A 26,909-nucleotide genomic window follows, 5' to 3' on the forward strand; every position below is an offset into this window, starting at 1 on the left:
TCATGCCCACTTTCTCTTTCCCGAAATATAGTTTGGACCCTGAAAATGAAATATGTCTTCCTTAAAAAATTGAAAATAAAAAGTAAAGAATAAGCTGTCAGACTAATCTGTATGAAATAAAATGTTTTCCAGAAAGCTATGACTCCAAACATTTATCATCTAAGCAAGAAACTATGATGTGTTTGATTCATAGAGTAATACAAAAAGGATATTTTCTTAATGTTTAGACAAGAGCTGAACCACAGAATAATACTTTCTGATGAGTCATTGTACTAAAGACCTTATCCTCATCTTTTATTGTGAAAAAAAACCATTCATTAGCTAGAATATAAATCCACTAAGTAGAGAAACCAAACTTTTTATCAATTTCTTTTTATCAATTTTTCTAACTCTTTTTTTATTTAGGGGATCAAACCCAGGGCCTCATGCATGCTAGGAAAGTGCTCCACCCGTGAGTTACAACCCCAGACCCTGAACCATACCTCTGTTCTTTCGTATGTAAGGACACAGGAGGTTCTTCTACTTCCTATGGGTGCTTGGTGAGCATTCACCTATTCTCAACTTTGCTTTAAGGGATGTTGAAATAATAATGTGGCCTTCTGAACTCAGTGACATGGTATCCTTGTGGCCATCTCTGTCATTGCAAACAGCATCCCAGAGGCCCTGCTACCAAGATCAAAAGTTGGTCTTCACTCTCCTTGACCACTCCTTCCTTTAACTCAACTCTGAATTTTATGCCTCTTCTTCATCCCTCCTAATATCCTCCCATCTCCTGCTGCGCTGCTTTTCCCCTTGAGCAGATCTCACCACCACCTCTCCCCAGGGAGACCACTATTCTCCCCGTGCATGAGCACTTCACTTCCACCCGTCTCCATAACACAGCCAGGGAAATTTCAACAAAATGAACTTGATCCTGTAAGTCTTTAGCTTAAGATCCTGTGCATCCCGAGAACTTCAGGGACAAGATCCAAACTTCTAGCCCGTGCCCAGAGTCCTAAGAGCCCAGCTTCTCCCAGCTTCAGGTTTGGCTCACGCTCACCAGGCCCCTGGGCTTACTCTCAGATCCTCCCAGGAGACACACTCTTCTCCAGGCCTCTGAATGCCCTCCTGGTACCCCCTCCTCCATGCCCCCATCCTGCTGATCGTCCTTGCCCTTGGAGTCCCTTAGGGCTCTCAGACAGCTCCTCCAGACGCCGCACGCCCCCACACCCCGCTCTGAGCTCCTACCTTAACCTGGACTTCCTCTTCCTCCACAGTGCTCTCCCACTGTGGGTGGGCTTTCCATAGACTTGTGGATGTTTTTAATGAAGCAGAAGGTACATGCTTTCCTGCCCAATTTTAATTTCTCTCGTTTGAGCTCACTTTTCCAAAAATGTTACTTTCATCATCCAAAACATCAGATATTCCCTGAAATCAGTGTAACTTATTTTTAATGATCATAATTTATATTTAATTCCTCATACAACTTTTTTGGAGGGAAAATCATTGAAAAATATCAAAAATGGAGTCTCCAGCCTAATAATTAATCCACTGATTTCCCTCTATTTGAGGGAGCCAGGGGAAGGCTGGGGAAGGAAGACAGGAGTAGTTTAGATTCACTCTGAAGAGGACAAAAAGAGCTGCAGACGTTCCAAGAGACTGTGCACTCAGACCTGAAAGAATCAGGACTGTCAGCCTGATGATCCAGAAAATGCCAGGTGACCTCTGTGATGCTCCAGGACAGCCCAGCACAGGGAAGGGTACACCCAACCCAAGGCTGCCCCTACACCACAGAGACTTAGTTTTCACACCAAGGTGAGTTAATCCCAATTAAACAACTCAACCCTCCAGGTCTACTGTGAAAAGGTTTGTGAGGCAATATTCATGGGCTCTAAAGATGAGCAAGACCTACCCCCACTGTGGCAGAGTCCACCTGTGGCCATCACTGATTTAGTAAGGGCCTCATCCAAGGGAAGGGCTGAAGGAGATGCTAAGGACAGAGTGGAGAGTGAGACAGATGTGGTCCCTGTTTACGCAGGTCTCGGGAATGTGTGAGGAGGCCATAAAGGGAGGCCAAAGACCACAGCCAAAGCTGTGCAGTGGGCTCTGGGGCGGGGGAGCTGAGAGGAGTGATAAGCTGGGCAGAGCAGAGCCATGACCTGAGGCATGGTTGGAGGCTACGTGGAACCGCCTGCACTTGGGACATCCCAGCGTGGACAGAGAAACGGGGTGTCCACAGGACGTAGGGACTGATGAAAAGAAGTCCTGCCCCACTGGTCAATGGACGGGGCTTGATTCCAGAGGGGAGGTTTGGGCAGGATGGTGACCATCTGGGAAGGGTGCACTGTGTGGACAGGCGTAGGGCACAAGCAGAGAGGCAGAAGGAGCTGGAATGCCCACCCATGCCCAGAAGTGGGGAGGTTAGATATGGTCAGGAAATGCTGTCATTACTGGAAGAGGTGGGAGCCAAAGCAAGAGGAAAGATCCAGAGAGAGAAACGTCAAACAGAGAAATGTTAAGACTGACCACAGAAGATGTTTGCATAACCGTGGCTTTAACCGCCGCGTAAACCAGTGCTGGGTATGATCCCAGCTAATCCGCCACTTCATTTCTCAAGGATGACCAAAAACTGTCTGTGGGCTCTCTGTTCCGACTTTGCTCAAGGCAAGGAAGAATACTGGACACACTTGGGCAGCTTCATGACTCCAGAAAAACTCTCAGGGGGCTTTCTTCAAACAGAGGAGAGAACGGAAAAGAAAAGAACAACAACAAAAGACCTTTACTACTGTGAAAAGGACTGTTGAAGGTACCCGGAAACAGGCCTTGTACTGGGAGTGTGGCCACATGAGACAGAGCACATTACTGTCACCGGAGTATCTGAAGGACCATCCGGAGGTAGATAAAACCTAACAACGTGTAGTACCCAACGAAAGCTAATAGTGGTATTTTTTAGAGAACTGAAAACAAGATCATCTAAACTTTAAGAAAGTGCATTAACTCTTTTTCCAGAGCCTGGGACTGAACCCAGGCGGTGAGCGTGGAGGCAGTGCCCCACCCCGGAGCTCCCGCCCCAGAAAGCGCATCACCTCGGTGGGAAAGGAAAGGCCCTGGGCAGCGCGGGGCAGGAGGGAGTCTGGGAGCACAGACAGTTCATCATGGCTGGTTCATGACAACTAGTAAGAAGCTGGTGGCTTACTGAACAGCACAAATACTGAATGAGGATTTAAACAATGAGATCATTTCAAAAAAAGAGTCAATCAGCTACTTCAAGGAACTTGGGCATCAGCTTATCTTCCTCTACTTCTGTTCTTCCTCTTTCTACAAACCAACACTGGGAATGGGGGAACTGAAGATGGCAGCGGCTGTTTGCCCACCGTGGGGAAGCTACCCCCCCCCCAGCCCATTCCTCTCCTGCCTTCGCCCTGAGGGAAGCCGCCCCGGGGTCTCTACTCTTCACTCGATGAGCCCCCACAGCATGTGTTTTGAAACACAGGCATTTCCCACAGAGAATTTCCCCTGCTACCTACAAATGTGTGTTCAGATGCGAGGTGAAGGGGAGACTCAACGCAGCAGTGTAGGATACACAATCACATCTTGTCTCGCCAACACGATCCTTTGTTTTCATATCACTTGAGAAATCTCAACTCTTTTTTTTACTTTCATGACAGGTCTGTCATCTGTATGTCTCCTTTTCCCATTATTACTCATGATTCTTCTTCAAAAGAAAACCAGACTTCACCAGGCACTCTGGCACACGCCTGTAATCCCAGCGATTTGGGAGGCTGGGGCAGGAGGATCTCAAGTTCGAGACCAGCCCAGGCAGTGTACAGTCTCAAAAATAAAAAGGGCTGGGGATGTAGGTCAGTGGGAGAGCACCGTGGGTTCAGACCTTAGTACTGTAGAAAACCTTGCTGCATTTCTCTTTGTCTTTATTATTATTATTATTATTATTATTATTATTGGCTAATTCAAAATAATAATTTTTAAAATATACAAAGTATTACAATGTGATGTAAGATGTGACCAACACTCTCCAGGGAAGGTTTTGTGGAATCCAAAATCACCCTACATCTTGGGCACCTGATCGATAAGTTATTCTCATTTTAAAACTATTGTAAAAAAGAAAAAGTCCTGGCTCGTGAAGTTACTGTCAGTATTTGAATCCAAGAATTTGACTCCATCCCTTAACAGAAAGAGCGAGAGGCTCATTCTACCCCAGGATGGGGTGTCCGTCACAGGGCACACCATGGCTCCTGAACGGACGGCCACAGGCTCTCTGCCTGGGGGCCTCTGGGTCACCCTGGCATGCGCCTCCCTCTTCACCTGCATACCAGTGGCCCTCACTGGGGCAGGGCAATCGCTCAGTCATTTTAGGAAGCTTGGATCAGTCTCTCCTCCAGAAGGAGTCCCCGCCTGACTCTGGCTGCCAACCTGCACTTCAGTCCTGCTGCGCACAGCCCAGTGGGCTGGAGCCTCGGGGCCTCCTGTCCTGCCACCCCTGCAGAGATCACCGGACCTTGAGGCGGCTGGGCTCCTGTGTGGGCCTCCCCGCTGCCCGGTACCTTCGTGCGACGTCCTCTCTGCCAAGCCTCTCAAAACCTCTGTTCACCCCGAAACCTGCTCACAAGTGACCTGCGTTGCCTCCTCTGAGAGCGCAATCCTCGCCTTCTCACTTTGCGGCCAGCTGTCAGAAGGACACAGCTTCTGTGCCACCCGACTGTGGGTGGCTCCTGGAAGGGTGGCTTCTGAATCAAAGAAGGACACCCTGCTTTCAACTGCCCTCATGCCATCAGTAAGGGGACGTCCCTGCCTCCACAGTGTGCACCCAGGAAAAGCAGCGTGTGCCTGGAGGGGACTCACGGCGCTTCCTGGGTCCCGTCACTCTGGGAACAAGACCGAGGTGCCTTGCCAGTCGTCACCCAATTTAAGTAACTATTCATCAAAGTCAAGGATGCAAATCTACACACTCTGAATGTTCTCCACTGCCGTTTGGCGAAAGTTGCCTCTGGGGTATTGTAACTTATTCTTGGGCTTTTTACCCTAGAGATTCCTTTCCTCCAGACTTTTGTTAGGCTTTGTTTTAGTCTGGATATTTTTTCTTTGAGATATTCTGTTGCTTTTCTGGATTGTTGTTTGTTTGTCTTCATAGAAATTAAAAACACTCCCACTTCTATCTTTGGATCACTACACTTAGGGACCACCAAAAATCTTCAGTGGTGGACAACATGGGCACCTGCTCCCTGTCTCTGTGCTGCCTTGGGACTCTGCCATTGAAGAAGGCCATCACCAGAGGCAGCCTCTAGACCTGGTACCTCCAGACCCCCACACCAAAATAAGCCTCTTTTCTTTATAATTAAAAAAAAATCTTCACTGTTTTGATTACCCATTGTTACCAGCTTCTTCAAACACAGGAAATCCACCCATGAAAAATGACCAGTTACCATTCAATAAATGAATCACCGAGCCACACACCAAGCAGGAAAACAGAAGGTGTCTAGAGTAGAATTGGACAGGTGGCAAATACATTGCAAGATTTTGATTTGTTCTTAGTAAAAAGGATAGCTATTAGTTTTCAAATATTAATAATAGGCCTAGGATAAGAAGGGAGAAAAAATCCTCAGTGTTGGGAAGTAAGGCCTGAGCGATTGCCGGGGGTCTCTAATGTGTCAGGCTACGCAGAACATCAGTGATGAGGGGCCTGCGGCCTCCCCGGAGGTGCAGGGTGGACTTCAACTCCCCACTAACCCCATGCATCCAGGAAACTGTGGGCCAGCCCTTCTGAGGACACTCAGTGCTGAGAGCAACTCATGGCAAAGGGGCCTTTCACGGTCCACCCAGCTCATCCTCAAACAGCTTTGAAGTGGCCAGAGCAGAGAAAAGTGGCATGAGAGCAGTTTTGAAGGGCAGATACAGCTTCAAAATGTTTTTAAAAAGAGTAAAGTTCAGTATGACGTTGGAGAGTGGGGTCAGGTTACAGGAAGGCAAGGTTGGGGCTGGGGGCCAGGAGGACTGAGGCTTGGACTGGTTGGAACCTACCCCTCTTCCCAACTCACAGTTTTTCAAGTCTCAGCACCAGTTGCTAAAAAGTCCTTCTCTTTTTATCCCTTCCTTATGCCAACACTCTGGCCTTTTTATCCAAGAACTGGCTGACAGAAATTCATAACTTTATCTTCATGAGTACCAGAGGCCTGAAAATTATGACACTTGCAGAAAGGGACAACTTTGATATAAATGACTTATCCGATTCAGATGCAGAAAGGTCAGTCAATAGAGATCAACAACAGAGGAGTGAGCTGTCAGAATTCAAAACCACAGACATCGCCTAGAGAGGAGAGCTCAGCTCAGAGCTAAGCAGCAGCTCCTACAAAACCTCAAAGATTTTAAGAGGTGGAAACTAGCCTTTGTGACACACTGCAGACCACCTACCCCAAACCACAAGACTGGAGAGAAGTGTTATGTAAAGTGGGGCAGACAGAAGAATTAAATGAGGAAAGACTGTAGGCTACTTAAATTACCTACCTTCTATCTTGAATCCCTCTCTGAAATAGCCTGGGACTCACCCCATTTAGGTTATATTTGTAACTGTGTGACTGAATCCGCAGAAATAAAGTCATGTTGAATTTTACACACATTACGGAGTGGAGCAAATACACACATCACACCCTCTGAAGTACCTGCTGCCATCAAATGACTACAGGCAACTGTGACTAGGAAGGCAAAGTCGAAAGAGTTCATTGGAAATTTTGCAAAGTTACAAATGGAAACTATAATACAATGCAAATGTTCTGGTTAAACAATAAAAAGTATAGTTAAAAAGGCAAAAAATCCCAAAAGAAACCCCCAGAATACTGAAAAACATATTTTGAAAGTCCAGGGACATATTTTCTAACAGATCTAAAGGGCTGGGTGCTTTAAATAAAACCCCTCATGGCTACATGGCAAAGTCAAAGGGCCACAGTCAGATGGCGGTATCACCAGAAATTGCAAAAGAATGTTCAAATGGGAAGAGTCATAGGCCCAGAATTGCCAGTGAGCAACAAGCCAAAAGAGAATCTGAAAAATATCTGTGAAAGACACTCAGGTGAATGATAAAGAGTTTTCCCACACATCAAGGAGACAAAATGAGTGAAAGAAACTTGATAGCTTTTGAAGATAGCATAGACCACAGCAATGTTTCAGTGAATAAAGAGAGAAGGACAAGGACATTTAGTGAATTATTTGCTCTCCTCTTTGTGAAGGAAACTATTAGAGAATCACCAAATTCCCATTAGAACCACTAACGTACAGTGCTCGAAAGAAATGAGGAGCCCTTGATCTAACTTACAAAATGGGCAAGATCATCTTGCCAGAAACAGGCAACCTCCTGTTTATTTGAAAGAGGCACATCTGGGATTTGCAAACAGACACCATATTTCAGAACAAGTATCTTTTCAACGGGTGCCATCCGATTGGGAGCTCTAGACAGGCCAGAAAGTTTCACCCCCTTCATCTAGAAAACCGGGGGTATGTTCTGGCAGTCAGAACATCTCAAATACAATACAGTTTGGGGAGTGCATCACGATCTTTCAAGGAAAAACAACACCTAACCACTTTCTTAGAATTTCCTTGGAGACGGCCATGACATTCCTCAGATTTTCAGATACTTTTCTCCAACTTTTACTCACAGGTATCCAAAGCCACATTTCCCTCTCCAAACTGGCTCCCTCCCATTTCTCAGCACCGTAGAGGAACTGATGTCGTTATGAACTTCTCTGCCTTACCCACTAATCCCATCAGTTTGGGGGTCCTTCAATCTGATTTATAATTTTTTCTCAAACGTGTACTCTGTCCCCACCATTCCATTCTGGTCCAAATCATCTTCTCTCCTACCCTATTTCTCAAATAGATACCTCCCCACTTGCTTTATTCCAACCTTATTCACATTTGAACAAGGCAGTCAATCTGATATCCCCCTGATGTTCAAAACCCCTCTGTAAATGCCATGTGCTGAACACGAGTTACCCCTCGGGGGAAGGCTTTTCACCTCCTGGGAGATACACAGAGCAGGCTGCCCTGTTCCACTTCAGTGTGAATGGAATCAGCACCTTCCTCTGGTGCCATCGGGGTTGATGCTGATGATTCCCATGGCTCTTGCTGCTTTGTTGAGTGTGTCCTGGAAGTGTCAAGCACTGTCCCCACCAAGTGAGTATGACATCTTTGATGGCATCAAGCCCACAAGTTTCTCGTCACAAGACACCAGGCTTACTTCTTTCCACAATCCTGGAGGCTGGAAGCCCAAACTCAAGGCTCCCTGGGGCCGTTTTCCTTTGAGGGCCTCCCTTTGGCTCACAGGACACCATCCTCTCCACGTCTTCCTGGTTTTCTCTCTGTGCCCCAGTCTCTTCTCATAGGACAGCAGTGCAGTTGTCTTAGGCCCACCCTAATGACTTCTTTTTAACCTAATTACCTCTTTAAAGACCTTACCTCCAAAGAGTCACATTCTGAAACACAACAAGTTGGAACTTCAACATATGGTTTTGTGGGGACACAATTCACCCCACCACAGCCTCCTGACTAGATTTCCCTTTGTTTCCTTTGCATCTGATCCCCCCTCTAGACTCCTGCCTGAGTCCACTTTCCAAATTGCAACTCACTTGCCCAGTCAAGTTCCCTAATAGCTCCCCATTGCCTCAAGAATAAGTCAAAACAGCTGTGGCACAAAAAATGTAACTAGAGGGAACCCGAGTTCACACCCATCCTGCTGCAAAGGAAACGCAGCTTGCCATGCACATGCGGTGCCCAACCCAGGGTTCTCAATCTCCCCTCTTCAAACAAAAATTTGGAGCTTCTTCCAAATTTCTTCTATCTACCCCTCCAGGGTCACTACCCGGCATCGATGACCACGAAACAAACTTCCACTCAAGCTTTATGAAGCCTCAGATTTCCCAGCACATCAGACTCCCTTCACCTTCATGCTTACGTCCCCCACCCAGCAGGACTGTCCCCCCGCTGACAGCACAACCCCCTTTAACCCAGGAAGTTCTAATCTCCTTTCTCTTGAGTAAACTCAAGAGTCTTTGGGTCTCTGAAGCTTCCTGAATGCCCCTTCCTTCCTCCCAGCACCGTCCTTCCAACACACACACACACACACACACACACACGCGCGCGCGCCACCTCCACCCCCAGCATCACCATCAACTGTCCTGTGCCTCCACAGTCACCCAACAAGCATGACTGGCGTTGTCATGGCCTTAGGCCTGAGATCAGGGCTGGGACATTTCTCTGAGCGCCCCCAACCTCTCACAGCTCCCAGAACCGACAGATATTCTATTAGTATTTGCTGAAAGAGAGGGGAGAATGGAAAGGAGGAAGTTGGGGAGAGCTTTCTTCCTGAGGAAGGTGAGTGGGGACACTGCGGAGGTCGCATCACCGGCCACGCCCGAGACCCGGCCCTGCTTCACTGGGGACTCCAGACCCCGCCCCCGATTCTTGCCAGTATTTCTGCTTTCTCACCTTTTATCATCCTACGTGCTGCGGCTAGGGTAAGAGCTCCGGACATGGCCAACATGGCCACTAACCACCGGGTGAAATCCAAAATTTAGATCTCACACCCATCAACCTTCTCTCAGGCCTCTAACCCAATGTGTTTTTCATATGCCCCAAATTCAGAGAATTTCCCTTGTATGTGATATTTCTGATAATGCTTCTTCCTGTTGGACCCCCCTCTTCCTGCCATCCTTCACCTCCACCCATCCAAACTTACCCCGATTTGTAGGTCATGGTTCCACAAAGAAGGAGCAATTGCAGCCACCTCTCAATTCCCCAAACTTTGTTTTGTACTCTTTACCAGCTTCCACCCAGCCATATGGTCACCTGGGTCACAAATTCACATGGCATATAGGCGGGTACTTCCCCTTTGAGACTATAAACTTCTCAAAAACAGAGACCTTTTTACTTTTTTCTTCATTTCCTCATGGCACAAAATAAATGTCTCTTTAATTAATTTAGAAAGGATTCACAAAATTCACACAAATGTTTAAATTACTGTTGTCAACATTCATCTAATAAAGTGAATTTCTATACTCCAAAGTATCATTTCAGGAACAGGGCTTAATGATTTTCCCTTAAGATTAGTTCTTCTTTTTTTCACTAAAGTCATAATGGTCAGAGTATGTTAAGAATCAAAATTCAAACACTGTGGCAGCTCAAAGAAATTTAACGCCGCCTGTAGTCAGAAATATTTCCATCTTAATTAAATGCTCATTCTTTTAGAAACCATTTCTAGGACTTAATAAAAATAGAATAAGAAAGCTACAAGTCCTATGTTAAATAAGTGACCTTTATTTAATTTAAATGGGCAACTCTGTTTCTTAAAAGAATATAAAGAGATATCTTAAGAAATCTGATCTCACGAGCTAATGGGACAGACTAAATGGTCTCATTTGTGGACATGCACTAATATACCCAAGCTCTGTCTCAGAGATGATAATTGAATCTACTGGCTGTTTCTTAAATGAAAAGAGTATATATCCAATTGTAGCATCCAGTTGGTAAGGAACAATGAATTTATGCATTCATGGAATAAATTAGGAATAGGATCTAAAGTTTTCTATAGACTTAGATTAAGTAAATGCTCTTTATTTAATAAGTGAAGGAAATTACCTTGCCCGCCAGAATGCACGCATACACACACACACACACACACACACCCTTCTCTAAGCTATTCTGAAATGACAGTGCTGGTAGCATAAAGAATCCATGTGACCTGCCAAGAAATGGGACAATTTGTGCTTAGGAACTAGTCATCTGAAATGAGAATGTTACATTTCTTCAGTATCCTGCTAGTTAAATGGAGCATTTACATACAGAACTCATACCAGACTTCATTCTTACAGGCCACAATCAGCACACCACTGAACTCAGCAGGTAAGATGCACATAGCTATTTATGGGCCAGTACCATGAATGCTGTGTACTGCACCTCTGTCCTCAGAAACCTTCTTTTGTCAATATTCTATGAAACATTGGAGTTTTTCTCTTGGGAGATTATGAAGGTTTTTTTTTTTTTAAATGTAAGTTGCTTAAATAGCTGAAGTCAGGGGAAATTTTCTCACATTGAGATTTATTGGATTGTGAATAATCTCTCAAGGGAAGTGCCAGCAGCCCCATCAGCTGAGTTATTTAATTAAAACTATTCTAGAGTAAGTAGAAGTGAGGTTGCCTGGGGGAGTAATTTTGCATTGATCCCTGAAGGATTGACTTGATGGTCTTAAAATTCTTAACAGTTTCAAAATCTTTAATGTCTTCACAAATAGTCTCCTACCATGTTCTAGAAGGAAAGGGAAAGTCATCCTGCCTGCAGCCTCCACTCCCCATAAAACCGAGGAAAGACAAAGACCTGCATCAAAAGCAGAGCTTAGGAGCCAAGTCTCTTTACAGATGCTGAACAACTGTCAGGGGCAGCTTTGGCTCTAAGGGACATTCCCTGGGAGCCCAAGCAGGGTAAGCTGAAAGCTCTACTTTCTCTCTTTCTTCAGCTACTTATTTTCTTGTTTGTTTGCACATTCGAAAATCTAGCTCTCTTTATTTTGTAAAATGCAAACTTTAGCTTTCAGTCACAAATATGTGTCCATGTGTAAACTCCTTTATGGTTTCCATGAAGGCCACTCACACCTGCACCTCATCCTACAGAGAAGTTTCTGAGAGAAAGTGCTAGAGCTGGATGCCCACCCTCTGTAGTTTTCAAGCTTCCATGACAGGAATCGTGGAGAGCACAGAAGCCTGCCCGTCGCACTGGGCGTGGGATGGACATGTTCCACGGTGACCCGCGTGGACACCCACGACTGTCTGACGCCAGCTCTTGCTCAGGCACGAAGCCACATTTCCACCGACCTCAGGCAGAGCACCCACACACGGACACCTACTCTGCAGAGGAAACGCCTTCCAGAGACTGTGGTTGGCGGTACCTTTGGGTGCGGGTGAAGAGCAGATGTGGTGGCAACCAGTGCAAGAGGCGCGAGGGGTCTTGACGGCTGAGAGTTAAAAGCAGAAAACTCAGAGCCGCACAGCCTCCAGCTGAGCTGAGAAACATTCAGGAGCCCTGAGGATGTGGGGGCTGGGCAAGACCCCCCCCAGCCGAGGCTCATTCTCCAGCAACTCGGCCCAGTGTGCCCTACCCCATGGCCATCCTGGGACTAACAGATGTGTCAACAAGGCTCGGTCTTGTACAGTGGACACAAGGGTTTTAAGCAGAGATCACAGCCAGGTCCGTCCCCTGCTCTGGGAGGCCTGGGTGTATTCAAACAAGTCTAAATTATGAGTTCCTTTCTGTATTTTGCTACAGCTAATGAGTGTAGAAGTCGGGGTTCTCTCATGAGCATAGAGACAGGCAGAGAAAGTGGAGCAAGAACTGAAGAACCCAGACAGACGTCACTCCAAAACCCACACCTGGCCCTGAGCGTGTACATTGATTCAGGTGTCGGCTTCGATCACCAATGTCAGCTAGTAGTATCTTGTCTTAGAGGGCGATTTAAAATTTTTCCCACTTTGGTTTTTGGCCACAGAGCTGCCAGAGGGTTGTGTCCCTAGGTGACACGTCTACTGGAGTGTCTCCTCCCAGGCTCAGCATAGGGAGAGCAAGTCAATAACAAAAGCCTTGGCACAGGACATCGTCACCATCTCACTCTGATTCCTATTTACTGCGCCCTTGAGAAGCTCAGGGACCATAACCTTGCTTTCCGTGGGTCTTAAAATGCTCTTTATTATCTGGCTTCCTATACGCTATTTTATTTCATTAAGGCCTGCAATTCCCAAGCCTTTAAAGTGTTCCTGTTTCACCAGTTGACTATTACTTATAGGCACCATTAAATACCTTTCCTCTTTATCTTTTAATGAAAAACTACTGAAATGTATCCTTTAACACACTATTTTTTAGTCTTATATATGTATGTATAAACACATGCACATAAACATAGAAAAGGGAAAACTTTTCTGAGCTTGCTAGGATGGGCCTTAAGAAGGGTTTATGGCTTCATTCTTTAAACCATAGATCTAGAGCATTTTTTCCTTATTATTCCATCCCACTTTTAAAAAATTAAAAGCACTAGAGATGCTTAGGATGGTCACAACTCAATGAATCCACACTGGGCAAACCATATGTATACATGTGTTGAAACATCAAACTATACACCATAAATACATCCCATTATATGTGCCAATTAAAAATAAAATTAAAAAGACAAAAGCATAATAAAAATAAAGAATGCAACATCATCCAGCAATGTCAAAAAACAACTGGGCGTGATGATGCACACCTCTAATCCCAGAGACTCAGGAGGCTGGGGCAGGAGGATCACAAGTTCAAGTCCAGCCTCAGCAATTTAGTGAGACCCTCTCTCAAAATCAAAAACCAACAAAAAAAACAAGGGTGGGAATGTAACTCAGTGGTAAAGTGCTCCTGGGTTCATTCCTGAAGGAGGGGAGGAAGAAAGGAAGGAAGAAGGAAGGAAGGAAGGAAGGAAGGAAGGAAGGAAGGAAGGAAGGAAGGAAGGAAGGAAGGAAGGAGAGAGAAATGATAAAAAGTAAAATCAAAAGTGTAGCTGGAGTGTGTTGTTGGCAACCCCCATATCAGGAAAGTGGGAGGCTCCTCCGTGGCCCATTTGTCTCCCATTGGAACTACTTTGGACAGGAAAGACCTTCCAGGCCCAGCTGCCCCTGCACTGTGCACCTTCACTGATGGCAAAGGAGGTCATCTGTGTACATTTTCTCCCTTCCCTTTGTATTTGGGATACGCCAAGCGAGGCAGTAAGGAAAGCACATGAATATCTTAAGGTAGATGGTGAAAAACAATTGCAAAATACATCAGGCTTCCTATGCCTTCTGAAGCAACATTGCAATCAACCAAGCCACGAATTGTAAACCAGAAGAAACTGCACTGATCTATTGACCCATCTTATGTGTTCATTTGATTTTAGAGGTTTTCACTGTTTGGGGTTATTGTTAGAGTCTTCTTTAAAAAATGGAAATAATCTTCCAGAGTTGGTTAAGCTAGACCCAAAGCTATCTCTTTTCTAGAGGATTTTCTAAAGCAATTCTCTGGGAATGTTACTTCATCCATCTTAGTGTCCAAATATTCTGACCTACCTCCCTCAAGGTTAAGTTCCAATTCCACTTTTGCAGGGAATCTCTTCTGAATTTCTAATTAAAAGTGAATTCTGGGGCTAGAGATATAGCTCAGTTGGTAGAGTATTTGCCTCACAGGCACAAGGCCCTGGGTTCAATCCCCAGCACCACACACACACACACACACACACACACACACAGTGTATTCTGTCCTGTAAATTACAGTAATACTTGTTGCTATTTGCCTTAAATTATAATTTACAATATACAATTTTATCCCTTTCTTCCAACCACTAAATATCACTTTGAACGTCAAAGGTTTTTAGTAAAGTCTTGATGAGTGAGTTAATAAATGAGTTTATTTCCCCCAAATCAGCAAGCCCATGCATACAAGCCAGATCCCATCTTTGCACCCTGACATCACACCACACTGGGGAAAAGGCTGACCGTGCTGGCCCCAACCGGCAGGAAGCCAGCACAATCTGGAAGCCCTTCTGCCATGGATTCCTCAGACCTGCCATCCATTCTGGAGCCCTGGATATTAAAGGGCCACTAAGGAGAAACACGTATGCAAGATCACAGGAGGAGATCACACGAGCAGAGCGACTGGCCCCCAGGCTGTGAGCACTGGCTTTGACGGGAGTAGGGATGGGGCCTTCTCAGAACAAGCATGGGTGATACAGACAGCCTCCTCCAGCCCAGGACAGAATGCAGCCTGAAACGGAGACCGTGTGAAACATCTGTGCCCAGTCGAGACAAGCAGACTACATGCGAGTTCACAGGGTCAGACTACTGACATGGCTAACACCAAGCACCTGCTGGGTGGAGCAGGACAGATGACCACCTCCCTGCCACCCCAGTCACACGTGTCTGCTGCTCCAAGTCAGTAGCACACCTGCTCCGCGTCTGCTCTCCTTACCCTGCTTTCTCCCTGCTGCCCCTGTGTCCTCTGTGTGTCAGGGTCACCAGCCTCCTCGAGCCCCACTTGGATCGCAGCCTCGGTCCACAGGACTTCACCAACCATCTTTCTTAACGTCAAGCTTCACTCCAATGACTGGAAAACCGCTGATCTCCAACACCGGCTCCTACTTATGAGTTCAATAGCTCCTTTGTCAGCCAACCACAGGCCACTTGACCACTCAGTGCTCCTGAAACTGACATCTCTCCTTTCCTCCAAGCCGTGGTGGGCTCCTGATTTCCCATCTTTTCAATTGAAACTATCGTTTTTCTTTCCTTGGATCATAAAATTTCAGAATCATTCTTGCAGCTTCCCTCTCTTTGACCTGCAGGCCAAATCCAAATGAAAACCTCATCCTTAACTTAGACGATTATTTTTGAACTGCTCAAAAACCAGAATCACATCTTTCTTCAACATTTTTATTAGAATTCAGTAGTTCTGAAAGAAATGTTATAAAATATTTTTGAGACAAGTGGGAAATAAAACACTCTAGGTGAGTATAAACCAACAGTGTGAGCTTTGAAAACCTGTGGCCCCTCCTGACTCTGTCTCCTTCCCGCTCACGCTTTTAAGCTGTGCTTTTCTTTGTAGTTTCACCATTTGTGTTTGACACACATAAATAACATATGGTTGGACTTTACGTGTCTCTGAACTGTAAGGGAAAGGAATCATGCCCTGGGTATCCTTCGGTAACTTGCTGGCTTTCGTCGACGCGCTGTTCCCGGGATTCATCCCTGTTGGTGAGCAGAGTCACACTTCAGTGCTCCTCCAGGGATGCAGAGTACACTGCTGTATGTATGCTGCCAAGGTTTTTGCCCATCCTATTAGGGATGGGTACTTGGCTTGTTACCAATTTTTTGCTCTTACGGTCACTATTGCAAATATTGTTGGGCACTTCTCCCAATTGGGGCAATCTTTAAAACATCAAACAGTAGAATTACTGGATAATAGGATATGTGATTCTTTAACCTGACTAACGCCATATGATTTTCCAAAATAGATGTGATAGTAATTTTTTGAGTAAACTTGAAGAGTGTTGCTGGATAAGATTAATGTTCAAATCAGTGATTTAGGAGTAAGCAGATGGTCCTCCATCATGTGGATGGGCCTCCTCCAGTCAAGTGAAAACCTGAATACAACAAAAGACTGAACTTCCCCAGTAAGAGGAGGCACCCCAGCAGATGGCTTGGGACTTAACCTGAACCTAGTTTAATCTTGCTTGCAATGAAAAACAAACTGGTCTTTTTTCTGTGTCTCTCTCTCTAAAAAATGTTCAGCAAGGTCTAGATTAGAGAGGTTCAAACTCCATTCAGCACATCAAGATCTGGGTCACAGTAACTTTCCAGGTTCATATCTAATATTCTGCTGCCCACATTGTCTTAAATTTCTTTTTTAATATAGAAGATACCTGAGACCCCAAAGTATCATATTGAGTTGAGCCCATTTGTTGATGGGGCAGGGAGAGAGTCACTTCCCCATTCTGAGACCACGTCTTGTGCCACGTCTTGGTTAACGACCCTGAATCTCAGTGCCCTCAGTCTGACATGGAAAACATGATCATTCCTTGGTACTTTTCAAATGTTAAATGAGATGACATTTGGATACTTCATACCAAGTAGGTACCGTGTGAAAGTTAAGTAGCATAATATTTGAGTGGGTCACCCATTTGGTGGTAAGTTTCATAAACAGAATTATGTTTTCTTTAACAGAAACTACATTTTCTTTTACTTTGACCAGTAAGGCCAGAGATTTCAGGGAGGCAGAAATTTTCCCCAGGACCCTACTTCCATCACTACTCTTGCACAAAAGGGCTGCTTTTGAAATGTTATCTCCTAAGTCACCTCAACAGGTTTCCCCATGAATTAACTAAAATTCATGCAGCTGTTATTACTATGAAATAGTCTAAATCCATTGCTAATTCACAAATGTCTATTCCTAAACTAACACACATTTTTAAGGAATTTTTTTTATTAGCAGTATTGTTTATCCAGAATGAGACATTCAATTGGCCCAACTTGAGGCTGAAAGTGTGAGGGGAAGGAGGATGTACAAGGTGGGCAATGGTTGATGATTCCCAGGAAGGGCCCAGGTGGGGGGACATGTCCCCCAAGCTGTCACGTTATGTCTAGTTACAACTTTGCCCAGTAGGACCCAGGCAGAGTTGAAGCCTTGGAAAGGCCACTAGGACCTCAGTCCCTCACTTGTAAAATCAAAGAAATGCCCACACTCAAGTGTGTAATAGGGGCTAAGGGAGAAAATCTGTGTAACACTGACACGTGGAATCCCCCACACTTGAAAAGCTACCAACAAGTAGCAGAAGTCAACCCACTTAGAGGGCAGGGACTTGATTCCTTCGTCCATTTGAAGTTCTTATAATCTGTTATAGAAATTAGAATTTTCAGATTCCAAGTTTTAGTTTTTTCTTGTTAAATAGATAATCAGCTCCCCTTGACCTTATACCAAAAACGCGATTATTAGAGATCCTGGATGTTGTGAACAAAACACATAAGGAAAATCTTTGTTATATTCAAGGTAAACTTTGAAATACAACTAATATTCAGTTTAAAGTCTCTATCATCCTCAGTTTGAAACAAGGAAGCCCTCAAATCTCCCAGTCAGGTAGAAGATCCTCACTGGTTCACGACGTCAACTGTTCTGTAAAAATAAAAATGACCAAGACCAACAGGAACAGAACATGTTTAAAGCGACCATCACAAGAAATGGAGCCAGATGAGGACTGGGTACCTCTTTGGCAACTAGCTGAATATTTCACCCTTGATCATGAAAAATCCCATCAGGTGGGGAACTCTCTTTTACCCTGTTCAAAATATAAGAAGACCAACAAATTTAGATGATAAGAATAGAGGACTATTCCCAAAGCTGTTCGCACATGATGCTAAAAATCCTACCGTGGCACAGCAATAACCTTGACAATTCAGCTCCGTACTCCATCCTAAACATTCAGAAAAGGCCAGGCTGCCTGTTTTCAATTGGTTGCCTTGTAACAGAAATTGAAATACCTGACCTGCTGCTAAAATTTCAGAGGCTGGACCACGCATGGCAGGGAGAGGGGCCCATCTCCTTCCAGCCCTGGAGGCTCAGGCCCCATGTGCAATCCCAAGACCCTTACCAACCCACACCTTCACTTGAAAGACTGGTCAGAAGGGGACTCTACTTGCAAACAGCACTGAACAGATGTCTGCACACAGCAGCAAATGGGTTCTGTATGGCAAGATGGAGTCTTTCAAAAAATTAGTGTGTAATTAAGGCAGTGTTGCCAATTAACTCTATAAGTCCTAGCTATATACACAAAATTAGTCCTGAGCTAAACACAAAGAGAAAAGGAAACCATGTACACAAACGTTTTTTCCTTGCAATACCTTATATTCCTCATATAATACTGTAATCGTGCTTTGGAACGTGGTTTGCTTGGGCTGGGGTTGTAGCTCAACAGCAGGGTGTTCGCCTGGCATGTAAGCAGCCCTGGCTTCAATTACCTGCAACACACACACACACACACACACACACACACACACACACACAAAGCAATAAGCACACATGTGTGTGAAGCACAGAACATGACTCTCTTAAAAATAAATCATATAGTGTTCTCCTCTATATGTCCAAGGAGTGTGATTTGAAAGTCACCAGGTAAGAAATGCATGGTTTCAAAATTAGACTTCATTAGACTGTCACTTATATATGAAAATGTCAACATTAATCATTTTGTATCAAAAGCACAGGAAATGCTTCAACAAAGAGAGTGCTGTTATTAACTCAATTTACCATTTCAGAAACCCAAGATTAAGAGAGAGAGGGAGTGCCACAGATACAAGTTTATATAAAAGTACTGGCTACAACACCCAAGCTTTCTTAGTAAATCATATCCACTCTATGTGGCCACTACAGAAGGGCCAAACCACAACCACAGGGGGACAGAGCAGAAATATCCCAAGACATCATTAAACTCTCACACGATAGCTAGTGACTTCTGAAGGAAGAGTCCTCTCTAGTTGAATTTGGAAGGGGCGAAAGAGAGGGCCACTGTCCGAACCCTGCCAGGATTCACTAATAATCTCAGATGACGTAGTATACAAGGACCCGGAGCCGTCCAGAGGTTGAAACCAGTGCTGAGTGCCTAGCCCCAGGGCTGGCTCCTGAACTCACATGTGGCCCCATCCACGCAATCCAGGCTCGTGTTCTCACGAAGACACCCAGAGCCCGTGCTTTCTGCTTCCATATTGAAATCAATGAGACGCTTCCACGTGGAAACGACAGCACACTAAGAAATGAAATTGGTCCACAGAATAACTCCTTCGAAACAGTAAGATCATACAGCCTGGAAAAGGGTTTGGGGAAAGCCCCAAGAATAGGATAAAGCATTTGCAGCTTCCACTTGGGCTTGACAGAATTCAGTATTGTGGAATTCAATATTGTGGGGTGGGGAGAGGGAGAACGAAATTTGCCCTTACCTGACTGAACCACACGTATTGTCTTTTTCCAAGTTCCATGTGTGTAAGTCAGGAAAGAGCAGGAATAGGTGCCGACATCGGTCTCAGAGGCATTATAAAAGGAGAGGATCGCAGTGTTGGGAGCCGTCGTTGAGTTCAAAAGGTGAAGCTTCTTGTCATAGGACTCATGGATGACCACACCATAAATGGGGTGGAGAATGCCTATAGACTTCTGCACATCATGGATCTTCAACCACTCCACCTGGGTAATGTCCACTGATGGGTACATACATTCTAGAGTCATATTCTCAGCAAATTTAATAGTCGTGTCCCAAAATGTCTCTTCACATAGAGCTGAAATATACAACATGACATAAATTCAGTTAGACTTGATAATGGAATACCAAATAAATACCTTAAGCTCTCTAATAAGAGGAAGGAAGGAAGTTGAGATCTTGGGAAGACTGGCAGTTTTCTACTACTCATGTTGGCAGTTGTAACTTCTAGCCCTTGGAACAAGTGAGAAATCATCAAAGAAATCCTGCACATATCACACTGAAATACCAAAAATCGAGTTAATTTGTTAAATGAAGACAAAAAGATTTTTTTTTACCTTTGTGTACATGAAGAATAGCCAAAAGGAAAGTAAGATAATCCATTTCTGGAAACTGCTTGGGAGGCTGCTGCATAAAAAAAAAAAAAACAATTTGTACAGCGTTACATCTCAGGCCCAGCACAATGACGGTCTCCTTCCTTTCAGATGTTATCAGTAGCGTCTTCTTTTTCTGAAGTATGAACACAGGAAGAAGGTCTTAGCTTCAAAGGCAGGTTTGCTCTCGTTCAAGGATGGGCAGATTTGAGCTATTTCTCTCTCGGGGAACAGCTATTTTCAAGATCTCATTTTCTACAGAAAGTCATTCATTCAACAAGCGTTTGCTGAGTGTGTTCTAGGTGCCCAACTCTGTTCTAGGACATGAGGATAGACAGACTCAACATGCACACACACACACACACACACACACACGCGCGCGCGCGTGGGTTTCTTGCCGTGCCCACATTCTAGTGGGAAGAGATAGAAACCAAAAAAACCAAAAGTAAAAAATATGTGTAACAAGTTAGAGGTGGTAAGTGCAGGAGAAAACCTAAGCAGGAAAGGGAGGCAGGCAGGAGCTAGTGTCTCCTTTTCAGCAGGAAGGTCCAAGGACTCCTCAGTGACAAGGGGAGATGGGAGCAGAGGCTAAAGGTCAAGGGGAGGTGCGTCAAGGCCTTGGGGACAGAGTCTCCATCCAGCATAAGGGCCTTCCTCCTCCTCCACCTGCGAGCCGGCCTTAGGCACTTGCTTAGGTGGAGATGACAGACCAGGGAGGGCCCTCCATACCCAACAGAACCATGTCCAGACCTCATACAAAGCCACCATTCTGCTTGACTTCCTTATTCAACTTTTTATTTTGAAAGGATCATAGATCACGCAGAGTTGCTGAGGCGGCCGGAGCGGTTCTGCACAACTTTGCCCAGTGGACCAGTGGCTGTGTGTACCTGGCCACAGGACCATACCCAGAATGTGACTGGCTGCCCAGGGGCACCACTGCTCTTCCTCTTCAAGTAACACTTCTAATCCCTAGGACTCTGTGAAGAACACCTTAACACGCCAGGACAAAGATCCTGTCTCTAAGAAGAGGGGCTTGTGGAGTATCTGACCCACTGACAGCACCAATAGCGGGTGAGTAGCAGTCACTGAGGATGGCCTGACGCCCAGAAGTTTATCTATGGTGTCCCGCAGGCGCCACTGGCAGCCAACATGGGGACGGTTTCAGAGAACACGAAGTTTGCAGTGTCTGAGAACCCAATCAGTTCAACGTGTGCATGTATTATGCACCAGGCCCCTTGGTGCGCTCAGAGACTTTACTTTCCATAAAGCCCCCACATCTGATATCATAGTATTGCTATGCACTTCAGTCGGAAGAGGTACCTATTATCTCTGTTCTGTAAGTAACTCTGCACAACAATCACCCCAATCTGACCGTTATGCCAGCTACCCTCTTAGTCCTTGGAAATACAAGCATGAGGAGATCAGGGCCGTGCTCACAGCCACAGGTGACACAGTGGGTCAGAAAGACAAAAAAGCAATTTACTACAATGAATGATAATTTCTATACAAATTATCTGATTAAGTTTTATGACAGCCCAAAGAGGGAGTCATTCATTTTAATAGATTTTAGAAAGGTTTCACAGAAAAGAGTGGAAGAAAATATGTTCATGTAAGGCATTTTTAGAAAATGGTGTGACTACAGTCTAGGGGTTAAGACTACAGTCTAGGGGTGTGACTCTAGCCTAGGGGGTGTGAATACAGTCTAAAGGGTATGGGTCTAAGGCTGTGACTATAATCTAGGAGCGTGACTGTAATCTAGGTTCAGACTATACGGGTATGACTACAATCTAGGAGTATGTCTATAGTAGATGGGGGTGTGACTACTATCTAGGGGTGTGACTACCAATCTAGGAATGTGACTATAGTATATGGGGGTATAACTACTGACTAAGGGTATGACTACTATCTAGGGGTGTAGCTACAGTATAGGGGTATCTGTACAGTGTAGGAGTGTATGACTACAGTCTAAAGGTGTGACTGCCACCTGGAACTACAATCTGAGGACATGACTGGTAAAGATGTAACGAAAGTCTAGAGGTGTAAACTGTAACCTAGGGGTGTGACCAGAGTCTGGGGGTGAGACCAGAGTCTGGGGTGTGACCACAGCCTAGAGACATGACTATGCTCTGGAAATATGACTACAGTTTAGAGACAGGACTATACTTTGGGAATGTGACTATGGTCTTGGGGTGTGACTGTACTGTGGGGTGTGATTATAGTCTCAAAGGTAAAGAAATGGCCAAAAATGAGGTTAAATCTGGATAGAAAAGTGTCTTCAATGGAACACATAAAGGGATTAGTCTGTGGCATAAGCATATCTATGGAAGAAAGAGATCCACTGAGAATCTTGTTCTTGTGGCTGATATGGACAATTTTACATTTTGTGAGATAACTTAGGTCACCATGGAAAATGGACTGGCAGTGGCAAGGACTCAAGAATATATATCTGAGTTGGAAAAATTTATTTCATCCATCAAGTCTTATTTATAAGATCTCCTTTTAACAGGTGCCAAGCAAAATAAGACTTACAAAATAAGAGTGAGAGCAAGGCCCAAGAATTCTCAAGTGCTAAAGAAAGCACCCTTCTAACTGTCCCTTTGTACCCACCACATCCTGCCTCAGACCTTTGTCACTTCACCCATCACATACACACTCTCGCATGCTGGCACTCACATGTTTACACTCCCACATGCATGCACTCACACATTCTTACACATATGTTCACACCTACGCATTGACTCACACTAGCACACATATTCATGCACTCACACATCCTCCAATACACACATGCACACACATGCTCAGTCATAAAAGTCAAACACATTCACACATTCTCAGTCACACACATTCGCATACATGCATATGTACACTCACACACATACACACACATGCACTCATATGCTCACATATACATGTACACATAAATTCTCATTCACATAATGCACATACTCACATTCACACACATGTACACGCACATGCACAAAATGCTCATAGTCATATACTCACATGCTCACAGTCACACTCACACACATGCTTACAGCTACATATGTACACACCCACACGTTCTCATGCTCACACTCATATGTACACTCCCATGCACACATACATGTTGCACTAGGAGGTATCTTGTAACAGAGACAGTGAGGTCCCTGAGGCCAAATGTATACACTTTATGACCTTTTACAGAAAATAATTCCTAATCCTGGTCTATGTAGAAAGACAGATTTTGGACAAACAGACATACAAATAAAGTTATTGTTAAAAAATTATACCCCAAATCAAATAATATAACTAACAAATGGTCAAGTGAATTAAACAGACACTCTCAAAAGAAAAAATACAAGTGGCTGACAAATAATATATGAGAAATGTCCAACATCATTAGCAATTAGGAAAATGCATATCAAAACTACACTGAAATTTCATCTCACATCAGTCCAGAATGACAGTCATCAAGAATACATAATCATAAATGCCGGAGGGATGTGGGCTAAAAGGAACACTTTTAAACTGTTGGTAGAATTCTAAATTACTACAACCACTATGGAAATCAGTATGGAGCTTCCTCAAAAGACTAGGCGTGGAACAACCATATGACTCAGCTACACCACTTCTTGGAATTTACCCTGAAGAATTAAAGTCATCTTACTGCAGTGATACATGCATACCCATGTTTACAGCAGCACAGTTCACAATAGCCAAACTGTGGAACCAGCCTACGTGTCTATCAGTGAATGAATGGATAAGGAAAATGTGGCATATATACATAATGGAGTTTTACTCAGATATAAAGAAAAATGAAATTATGTCATTTGCGAGAAAATGGATGGAATTTGAGATTCTCATGTTAAGCAAAATAAGTCAAACTCCTAAGGTTGAGTCATATGTTCTGTCATGTGGAAGCTAGAGAAGAAACAGGAAAAGAAAGGTGGGGGTGGATCTCCTAAAAATCAAAAGGAGATCAGTAGAGGAAAGGGACCCAGGGGAAGGAGCAGGAAAGTGCTGGGGACTGATATTGGCCCAAGGATACTGTTATATTGGGTGCATGAACAAACATGTAATAATAAATCCCATCATTACACACCACTGTAGTGCACCAATAAAAATGTGGAAAAGAACAGTTTTCATGTTATAAAGTGAATAAGAATGTGTTGGCATAGGAGAGAACAACTAGGGTTGGCAACCAAGCACAGATCCTCTTTAGGCAGGGTGGGGTAAGGCTCTCTCTCGGGGAGTGACTATGTATGGAGACCTCTAGACCTGGGAGGCATTAGGTACTCGAGGGTGCAGCAGGTCCAAGCACAGCAATTCAGCTGGACAGGAGAGCAAGAGCACCCAGGCAGACTCTGTGGGACATGGAGTAGAAAATGACAGGAGACCTGACTGTGTGATCAGATGGAGTGAGAGTGCTTTGCCAGTCAGCACCTCCTAATATGAGTCCTCAGGGAAGATGAGAGCAGCAGCATGACCAATCTGATTTAAACTCTTAGTAGGTAAATGACCATCACCCACTTCCCTTTCCCTACTTCTAACAAGAACTTGATTTTACTTGGGTGCCGACTCATTTCCCCATACCACAGGGGTGTTATGATGAATCTAAGCTATTCCACTGACAATTGTGATTGATTTGAGGAGTTGGAGAAGCCAACCATGGCCCATGTTGACCCAATCAGAGTAAAGAAATCATTTATATTCCATACCAAGACAACAGTTCCCATGCACCCCTATCCTGCCCCCTCCAATGAATGTGAACAAGGAAGACTATTACTCCGGGTACTACAGGCAGCTATCTGAAGACACTCAGCTTGAGGACAGATACAATGACAGAGAAATGGAAATAAACTTGGGTCTCAGTTGGCATCATTGAACTACTGGACCCACCACCTCTGGACTGTGAGCATAGTGTTTGATATAATAAAATTTTAGACTTAAAAGCCAATTAGAAAGTTTCCATATACATCTGATATGGAATGATTTTTTATGGCTGCTATTTTAAGAAAAGATTGGAAAGGAACTAGAAGGAATATCAAACTATTTGGAAACCATTACTATATCTAAGAAAAGGAATGATGGCTAGAACTAGAATAATTTCCATGGACATGAAAATAAATGAACTTACTTCCAGAGATTACCTATTTGCATATTTAAATATAACAATAGGCATCCTTAACTCTGTGTTTCTTAGGCAGGGTTTAGTCAGAAAACATTCCTAATGGTACAACAGAGATACTTCTTGAGAGAAACTACTAGAAAAGTGATAGAAAAAATTTAAAAACAAGCAGGGATGGGGAAACAAGTCAAACAGGAACATCAGAAGAATTCATTTCTGCCTTAGAGTTGTAGAATTCAGGAAGAGCCAGGAGTACCCACTGTGGAGGTTGCTGGTTCAAGCTAGTATCTTGGAGGAGGTGAAACCCCTAAAGAGATATTGAAACAGGTCAGGGAATGAATTTTTTCATTGAAAAAGGCAAATGACAGATGAGGAAACTGATACTCATAGAATTTAAGTCATTGCTAATACAAGGTATTTGAGAAAACCCCACAGCTAACATCACACTCAATGTTGAATGTGCCCCTGGGATCAGGAAGAAGACAAGGATGTCTGCTTTCACCTCTGCTATTCATACTGCATTGAAGGCTTCAGCCAGAGCAATTAGGCAAGAAAAAGAAATACAAGGTATCTAAATACCAAAAGAAGAACTGAAACTCTTTCTGTTCACTGATGACATGATCTTATATATAAACATCCCCAAAAAATCCACCAGAAATTATTGAGCTAATAAACAAATTCAATGTTGAAGGATAAATCAACACATGAAAATTTGTTGTATTTCTATATGCTAACAGTAAGTAATGTGAGATCTAAATTAAGAAAAGAATTCCACTTACAATAGCACCCAAACAATACAATGCATATAAATAAATTTAATCAAGGACGTGTAAGATTTTACATTGAAAAATTACAAAATATTGCTGAAAGAAAATAAAAATGCATGACTTTTCCTAAATATGAAAAACCTGTGCTTAGAAAGTATGTCTAAAAGCCAGCCCATGCTCATGAACTGGAAATTTTAATGGTTAAGATGGAAATACCTCTCATAGAAATCTACAGATTCAATGAAATCCTTACAGAAATTTGATAGTGGAAGGAGGGACTGGGAGAGATGGCCTAGGGTAGAGGGTTCTCTTGGGAATGATGAAAATGTTTTGAACTCAAAAAGGTGATAGTTTAAAGAACTTTGTGAATGTACTAAACATCACCTAATCATGCACTCTAAATTGGTTGTTTCATGTTATGTGACTGTCACTTCAATACAATAATTTACTGCCAATGAATAGGAAAAGAGCAAACCCAGCAGAGGCCACATTTGCTGTTGGCTGTTCACTCTCTGATGTCACCTGATCCCCCACCCATCCTGATCCACAAGTACAAACTGAGCCTCACAGTGCCTTCTATGAGCCCAGTGGCACACATTATGTCCCACTTTCATGGTGACAGCTGAGAATAAATAATTCAAAAGACAATGGGTTGTCAGACAAATTATTAAGAAATAAAAAAATCCTAAATGCTTTTAAATGAACTTGTAAACATGTATATGTGGCTGTGTGTGTGTGTGTGTGTGTGTGTGTGTGTGTGTAAAAGAAAAGCAGCAGGGGTCAGGATAGGGAAAAGTGTGGCAGAGGTGCAGGTAGAAGACCGGAGGGACAGGGCAAATCAGACAGCTTTGACAGTGTGCTGCTAGGGACCTCAAAAGAAAAGCAATATAATGAAG

General features: G+C 44.0%; 1 protein-coding gene across 2 annotated transcripts in view; it reads right to left on the bottom strand.

The window, feature by feature from the left end:
* Nucleotides 1-26,909, bottom strand: part of CD226 (CD226 molecule) — a 68,733-nt gene that overhangs the window by 39,760 nt on the left and 2,064 nt on the right. The window contains exons 2-3 of one of the 2 annotated variants that reach the window (XM_081262850.1): nt 20,101-20,170; nt 19,509-19,841 (exon numbers count right to left, since the gene is read on the bottom strand). In XM_081262850.1, the coding sequence (XP_081118976.1) occupies nt 19,509-19,841; nt 20,101-20,146 (379 nt within the window). In that variant the 5' untranslated portion in view covers nt 20,147-20,170. Of the gene's footprint in view, nt 1-9,721; nt 9,767-19,508; nt 19,842-20,100; nt 20,171-26,909 lie in introns of those variants that run through there. The other variant, XM_081262851.1, reaches the window with a different exon arrangement.

Source organism: Spermophilus citellus, assembly GCF_964194105.1.
Source record: "Spermophilus citellus genome assembly, chromosome: 12".
Lineage (NCBI taxonomy): Eukaryota > Metazoa > Chordata > Mammalia > Rodentia > Sciuridae > Spermophilus > Spermophilus citellus.